Source organism: Saccostrea echinata, unplaced genomic scaffold (genome assembly GCF_033153115.1).
Source record: "Saccostrea echinata isolate AGI-Se365-2 ecotype Australia unplaced genomic scaffold, CSIRO_AGI_Sech_v1 ptg000005l, whole genome shotgun sequence".
Classification (NCBI taxonomy): Eukaryota; Metazoa; Mollusca; class Bivalvia; order Ostreida; family Ostreidae; genus Saccostrea; species Saccostrea echinata.
In genome coordinates, this window is record NW_026889754.1 from 6,339,680 (window position 1) to 6,347,678 (window position 7,999).

Sequence of the window (7,999 nt, forward strand, 5' to 3'; positions counted from 1 at the left end):
ATAGGACACGAATGCCCCCCCCCCCCCCCCGATCATTACAGTAGTAATGCAACATGAACATTGCATTAAAGTATGAAGCAGCTAGCTTGATGAAAATATCTTGATTAGCTTCATTAGAAGAAGTCAGTTCTTTACTCACAAAAAATAGTTAAGTTAGAGTTCATTGTAGATTGAACATATGTTTAAGCTTTCATAATTATATTTTTATATTATACTTTCATGTAAATTAGTTGAATCTGATTCGTCGAGAAACATTTGTTAAAAAACACTATTGCCCGCTGAATGATGAAGCCACGTCCTCAAGCGTAGCAACAGTCAAAATTGTTTGACGACGGGTGATATTCCCAAAAAAATAGTGACTGCGCAGAATTTATGAGCGCAAGGTTCACTGTTATATGTATTTGTATAAAACACTTAGTATAATATTACCATAACAAAAATTTCATAAAAATAAGAAAGCAACATATTCTTGGTGTATTGGCATCATTTGGCGGAGAGAGTTAACAGATGCAAAGCTCTGAAGATAAAAATAAACATAGATGCTGGCCACTAGGGTTTGACCTTTTCACCTGTGTCCGCCGTCATAAAACTTTGAGAATTCTCAAAAAAATTCTCAACTCAACTCTTGAGAATTACTCAGCCAAGAATATTCTCAAAACCGCCGTCATAAAACGATTTGAGAATATTCTTAGCTGAGTAATTCTCAAGAGTTGAGTTGAGAATTTTTTGGAAATGAAAATCTCGCGTGATGTTTTTTTCGATGTTTGAAGTGGCCTTTTGGAGCTCTTTAGCGCCAGAAAGGTAAGAATATATGTGTAGTTACACGTAAATAAAAACATTAGCATATTTTTCATCGTCTGCATTATATTTTATACATACACATACGTTTTACACCATAATGGACAAAAAAACAGGGACAGAATTGGGGAGTTAATGAGGAGGTTGCCCTCATTGAAGAGGTCAAATCGAGGGCAACCACACTTTGGGGGGCATTGAAAGGGAGCAGAGTTAAGGGGAAGGGTAAAGAAATAAAAGAAAAGAGTGGCAGTCAATTGCCGACAGACTAAATTCGTAAGTAGTTTGTTTAATGTAGATTCAATGAGTAATTTATTTTTTAAATATAATTATCATTTTTCGGGTTCCGAATATACAAACTTTTCACTATTTAACATTAAACATACATATACTTTCATTTGCATATTATATTTTGTAAATCGGTCATCACTAATTGTTCAATCAGCTGTAGAAAATAACGGCAGCTAAAATACGATCACGTTAATACCTTTCTCACGAGATTAGATGGGAATGGGATTTTCCATTCTTAAGTTATTTCTATTTTTAGTTACACTCTCAGATAAACTTGAAAATGGGAGCGGATCAAATATTTTAGTATTGTTATAATATTTGCAGACAATTTGACACCAGAAAGCGGAGTTGGGAGGAAATACAGAAAAAAAAAACATTATAACATCAAAATAAGAAGTAAAGACTGTTAACTTCCTATACTTTTTAGCAGAGAAATGATTATTAAAAGTAATTTTTTTTAATTGTAAAGAGTAAAAAAAAAAACAACTTCAAGCAAATACACTATTATAAATATATATATATATATATATATATATATATATATATATATAACTATATATATATATATATATATATATACGCAATCTCATTCCCTGTTCCTTAAAAAATGATGACATCTTCACCTTTGTACATGTGTGTAGAATTTTTTTTAATGAATTATAGGCAAGGAGAAGTTGGATGGTCTAAAGAGGCCTAAAACTGGAGGAGGGCCTCCTCTACCCCCATTGACTCAAGGGGAGGAAACATAACTTAAATTATCTGAAAAAGAACCCAACATCCATGGCCTCGAGGGAGGGGTGGATACTGATGGCATAGTTTGTAGTACATTATATATATATTATTATTTATGTTCCTTGTAATTATAGCTCTAACTCATCAATTAAATTTTAATATATTTTTTCTAATTATTAAAGATCTATATATTCAATTGCCAAATTAAGCTATATTTAGACACTAATTATAAGTTTGTTTTTTTCTTCAATTATGGTAAAAAAAAAATTACAATCAGTATTTTTGTTACTTTTCCAGCTCCAACAGCCAGTGTCATCACAGTCCCTGAAAATGCCCAAGGAGAAAATGCAGGGATAAATGCACAAGATAAATAAATGTGATTTGTTCTTAATTATGTAAATGGTATGTATATGGACTGAAAAATTAGGACAAAAATTCAACATGACAATGCAAAATGATGTTGATTATTAGTTCAGTGAATGTTTATCTGTCAAATTCTTAATCATTCATGAGAAGACAGAAATAAACAGTCCTCCTATGCAGTTCAAGCTTCAATTCTCAAAACAAGAATTTTTAAGAATACAGATTCATTTGACAAATAATTTTGCAGATTCTTCATCTAACACCCAATTGCAAGAAAGGCGAGATATAGAAATGTCATCTGTTAGACATAAAAGAAAGGAAAAGAAAGGTTTGTCAGCAAAATGTAGCACTTCTCTCTTTCTCTCTCTCTCTCATATCAAATAAAAAAGAAAGAAAGGTTCAATAACATAATTATATTTTATGGATTATAATATGTATTAAAAATAAATGTATAGTTAAATAAAGACAGTCCAATATCTATTTCAGTATGATATAGCATATTTTTTATTTAAAAAAATCTAAATTGTATAACTTCTTTTCAATCTGCTGATAATTAGTCAAAGCTTCAAAACACAAATTGAAATAGTACAAAACAGTATTCAAGTGATTTTTTTCAGCTCTGGAATACATCTATTGAATTATTTCTAAATGATCAACAAAGAAGATGAAAAAATGTTAATGTACATGTAATATGTAAAGCCAATTGAACAAAAATAAAGAATCTAAAAAAAAAAAAAACTTCAGTTTTAGGTTTAATGCATTTGTAATTTAATCAAACAGGTGAACCCAATAAAAGAAAACTTGAAGAGTTGGAAGAAAGAAATTTAAAGCTAGACAATGAAAGATTTGAGGAGGAGATCCTTAAGGTGAAACAAGAGAGGGAAGTCCTGAACATCCATAAGGAGGTTCTCACCCTGAAGAAGCAGAGGCCTCTGTTAGACATTCAAACAACATATCCTGAAATGTTGGTCCATATTTCATCAGAACTTTAAATATGCTTTTATTTCACCTTTAGCTCATATGAACCAAAAGTTTAAACAAACTTTTCTGATCACTGTTGTCCATGACATCTGCCTATAGCTGTCTGTCCTTCTGTCTGTCCTTAGGGTGTTGTCATGGTTACTAAAATAGAAATTTATGGGATTTTTTTTCTCAAATTGATACTCTTCTTACAGTTTAATTCTGATTTCAATAAGACTTTGTACACAAGTAGACTATGCTATCCAGTAGAGCTACAATCTTATCAGACTTCTGGTTTTAATATATCAAGTAGTGCAGACTCAAGTTGGTTTCGATCTTAGCATAGGCCAATGTGAATCATGTGAGCATTGTGTCCCATGGGTCTCTTTTATCCTTGGAACTTCTGAAATAAAATACATTGAGAGAGAGAGAGAGAGAAAGAAAGAGAGAGAGCAAAACTGGACCTCTTTTCATAAAAAAGTTAATAAAATTAAAAACATTTCTCTGACTTGGCTAATTTAAACTAGGGACACTAGATCTACAGTTTGCATTAATATTTCTTTTAGAAAAATCCTTGTGTAATTGCCGCTCTCTTTAATACCCCATCGTTGCGGACTTGTCCAGGTTCCTGAATATTTTGCTGGATGCAGGCGGCAACATCAATGTTTGTTAAATTCTGCTGCACACAAATATCTCCTCTGTCAATTCCTAGATTATGGAGTATTACACAAGCTGTAATGAGCTGTACTGCTTGGTCTGGGGATACCCTGAACCCGATTTGGAGAGCTTGGAATCTCCTCTTCATGATGCCAAAGGTCTGTTCAATCAAGACACGGGTCTGGCATAGACTGGCATTATACCTCTCCTCAGACTGCGTCGCGGGTGCTAAATAGGGTGTCATGAGGTGTCTTGTAAGGGGGTACCCAGAATCCCCAAGCAGAATCCCATCATGTAACCCTGAAAATTAAATGAGGGTATAAATGCATGCTTAAGTCAAGCTAGAACATAATCAATGCAATTCAGGAAAAGGATACATATGGAGAAACACATTACATGTACATTGTAGTTACATTAATATATAATCTGAAGATGTACCATTTTCAAATTGTTGGTAAAGGTGTGAATTTCTCCAAATTCTCGAATCGTGACATGATCCAGGCCACCTGGCACAAAGTGAAGTCACCTTGAAAGTGGGACTACATACCATCTAAAGAAATCCATGTTTTTAAACATATGTTTTCATAAAATTATATTTTAACAATTATTTATTATTCTAATTTCTTTTTTATGATTAATTTTTGAAGTACAGCTGTAGCTGACATCCCTCATTATAGAATTAAAAAGGTCTGATGTCTATTCATAATGCCAAAGAAAGTGAGCTTCTACAATGAAATATTATGGTCAAACTAACTTCATACATGTTCTAGCTGCTATATAAAAAATCAAAAGTTAAATCCTTAAAAAAAATTTTTTTAAATACCTGAACATTGAGGCTATGGAATCCCTTCCTGTTCACATAATCAGGTTCATTCAGTGATGGAGTTTGAATTCTTATCTGGGTTCCATCAATACAACCCAAAACTTTGGGAAAACCTGTCCATGAAAATTAATAATAATTGTTTCAACTTTAATTATATGAAGACATTAAAAGTATGAAGGTTGTATGGCTAATATATTAAAAAACAAATTACATGTATATTTATTTACTTATTTCTAGCAAGAACAACCCAAAACATCTCTGTATTTTTTTTAACAATACCTTAAACTCATTTGAAATTCATATATCAAAGTAATTTAATTAATAAAAATATTTATTTCATTTTTTGTTTTCTTTTTTTTTCTTTTTTTTTTTAAATTGCCATTATTGATGATTTTCTAACAAAAAATACCCAACCCACATTTTTTTTTTCTAACACAGCAGTAAAAAATAGTACATATATAAATGAAAATAAGAAAAACAATTATTTGAAAAAAAAAAGTAAAAAAACAAACAAACAAGCCAAAAAAACCCAGTAGTAATTCTTTCCAATGTGCTACAAGAATTTAAATTAGTGTTTATTTTGCACTAAGTATTGTTAATATTTATAGCTTAAATATCATTACACTTTATTGTCAATGTTGACAAATAACAAACAGAACAGCTTTGTTTTGAAAGTTTGTGTTGGATCCACCACCTAATTTCACTATTGCATTAAATACAGTTGTAGCCCTTAGTGGAACTCTTCCTATCTTCCGTAAATGCCGACGGGAAAAAAATGCAATTGACTGTAAGGGGATTTTTCATAAATTTACAGAAAAGTAAGTATTCTTTCCAGTGTATTTATGGACTTAATTGTTGTTTTTGTAATCTTTCAGTCATGTAGTGTATTTAAGGGTTTGCACATAAAAACAAAGAACGATTTTTGCAGTGTTTTTTTTTTTTGTTTCCTAAATTATAGGTCTTACCTGCAACTCTTCTGAATCCTTCCTTGACTTTGGTCGCTATTTCACCTACAGGAAATTTTATCAGATTATTAAAAACTTCAATGATGGCCCTCGTTACTGCTTTAACAACCCTTCCAGTCGTACATTCTGAAACGTTAAGACTGTCTCCAATAAGTCGTAAGTGTGCCCCTGTAGCCACGAAACGGAGAAACAGTAGAACCTGGATCAGTGGAGGAATGGGTCGGTTCCTGGCAGTATCTGCTTGAAGATCGTCACTGACACCATTTACAATATAAAGTATGCTACCCGGAGAAAAACGATATCTCTGAAAAAACTCTTCCTCCTCTAGACTCTCCAAAGGATTGCTTAGGTCACGAAATACTCGTGGTCGCCTCAAAACAAGCAGATTCTGTCTCCTTCGACGTCGACGTTGGATCATGGCAGCCATTTTTAATGCTTGAGAATGTACTTAAGTTTGCTTTATAGTAAACTCAAATATTTGAGAATAGAACAGAGTTTGAGAATTTTTATTTTACTCAACTTTTTTATGACGGCCGCTGAGTCTGAGAATTTAGGATTTGAGAATATTCTCAGACTTGAGAAGATTCTCAGACTTAAGTATGTTTTATGACGGCGGACCCTGGACGGTTCCAAGAAAATGATTCATTGGAATACGGCTGTTTACTTGTTTATCAAAAGATATATTTGGTTAGGATGAAGGAGCAACCAATAGTATTGCAGTGACCAGAGGTCAGTTGTTGGTATAAATTAGCTACAACAAATAATATTTAAAGATTATGCAAAAGATAGGAAAGGATTTTTAAAGTGCATCAGGAAATTAAAGAGTTTTGGAAGACAGAATAATAGCAATTAAAATTCAAATTAAAATTAAGAGTCATTATTGCAAAATATGAAGGAATAACAAATATGGGAATGTACGACTTCAAGCATAAAACAGGCGGCCGGGATAGACATAATTTCAGTGGAAAGCTGAATTGTGACTGTCTTGGTTGCATGTTATACAGGTGAGATCATTTTGTAGACTTGCGCGGTGTTTTGTAAAGTTATTATATTTTCAGATGGCTCTTTTTATTTACAGGTTAAAATATTTCATATTATAAGTAGTAATATTTATTACAATGTTTAGTATCGTGTGTGAAATTATTCATTGTAATTAAAAATATTAAAATGGATTGTTTAATATAGAGTGAAAGCTGAATTGTGACTGTCTTGGTTGCATGTTATACAGGTTGGGTAACATCTCCACTCCCCAACACCTGTGAGCCGCTCTGGTCAGGAAAGGTCCTTATTTATTGAAGGTGGAATTTGACTAGCCAAGCGTCCTTTAGCAAAAATTAAAAATTGTTGACTTGGGTCACACCGACCAAGCTCAAGGATTTAAAGATTTAAAGAGTCGTTATGTTTGATGTGTCCTCTCAATTGCATAGCCAAAGATCCCGGGTTATACAACAAGAGGCCCAAGGGCCTTAACGGTCACCTGAGTACAATACAACAATTTAGAGGATCCATAAACTGATAAATGAAGCTTTGTTGCCCAACAGCAAGAAAATAGTATGATTAGCATCAACAAAATAATTGGTCTAGTATCTATCTGCCCCCCCCCCCCCCATTTATCACTATTCCCATGCAGACTATTAACAAAATGTCTATTATTCAAGCCCATATTATTCCTTCTCACAATGGCCTCTCTTGGCCGTTGAAGAACATTTAAAAAGATAGGTTATTTTTGTCTCATTTTTATTCATCTATTATTTCCAAGTCATTAAAACTATGAAAGTACTTTTTTTATTATACAATAAATTTTCTTGCATAATTCTCTTATTCTATTAAGCTTTCAAATACATTATGTAAATTGATTAATTATCAAAGGTGAATGAAGGGGAATAACTTTGCTCAGTAGAATACAAGTTAATAGAGCCCTGGCCAGGACCAGAAAACTTGACTAAATGGTCCAGGTGTTCAAAATTCTGGTAAAAATACCCTTGCATATTAAAACTTTTACTCTGTTTGTCTTGAACATCCAAAGAAGCATAGACAATTTTCAAAGAAATGCATTTTCACCATATTATTAAATAAATAAAGCCCCATCCTTACACCAGAACATCTGACCCATTGGCCACGAACTCACAATTCTGGAAGAAGCACCCTTTCTCATCATAACTATACACTTGTTTCTTTAGTTTATAACCAGGAGTAGATAAAAATTTTTGAAAGAAATTAAGCATTTTCACTATATAAATGTAATCAATAGAGCCCCCCGAACCCCTGACCCAGGGGCCATGAATTTCACAATTTTGGAAGAGGCATTCTTCCTTATCATAACCATGCACTTCCTTTGTTTGAAAAATACCCAGGAGCAGAGAAGAAGATTTTGAAAGAATTCATGCCCTTTCCCTATATAATCAATAGAGCC

The 7,999-nt window shown here is 32.7% G+C and overlaps 1 protein-coding gene and 1 pseudogene across 1 annotated transcript; one reads left to right on the plus strand and one right to left on the minus strand.

Annotated features, from left to right (window-relative positions):
• Positions 1 to 908: 908 nt before the first annotated feature.
• LOC133179859 (uncharacterized) lies at positions 909 to 3,173 on the plus strand (annotated as a pseudogene).
• A 530-nt stretch (positions 3,174 to 3,703) lies between these two features.
• On the minus strand, positions 3,704 to 6,013 carry LOC133179860 (putative nuclease HARBI1). Its single transcript, XM_061314556.1, has 4 exons — positions 5,587 to 6,013; positions 4,622 to 4,734; positions 4,237 to 4,348; positions 3,704 to 4,098 (listed from the first exon to the last, which is right to left on the minus strand). The coding sequence occupies exons 1-4, from the start codon at positions 6,011 to 6,013 to the stop codon at positions 3,704 to 3,706; spliced, it is 1,047 nt and encodes a 348-aa protein (XP_061170540.1).
• Between the last annotated feature and the right edge of the window lie 1,986 nt (positions 6,014 to 7,999).

What these genes read in the sequence shown, in the direction of transcription:
- LOC133179860 (XM_061314556.1), bottom strand. Translation starts at nt 6,013, where the DNA reads ATGGCTGCCATGATCCAACGTCGACGTCGAAGGAGACAGAATCTGCTT. An exon ending in TCCATAGCCTCAATGTTCAG is followed by an intron (nt 4,349 to 4,621) that starts GTATTTAAAAAA and finishes GGATTTCTTTAG; the next exon opens with ATGGTATGTAGTCCCACTTT. An exon ending in TTACCAACAATTTGAAAATG is followed by an intron (nt 4,099 to 4,236) that starts GTACATCTTCAG and finishes TTTAATTTTCAG; the next exon opens with GGTTACATGATGGGATTCTG.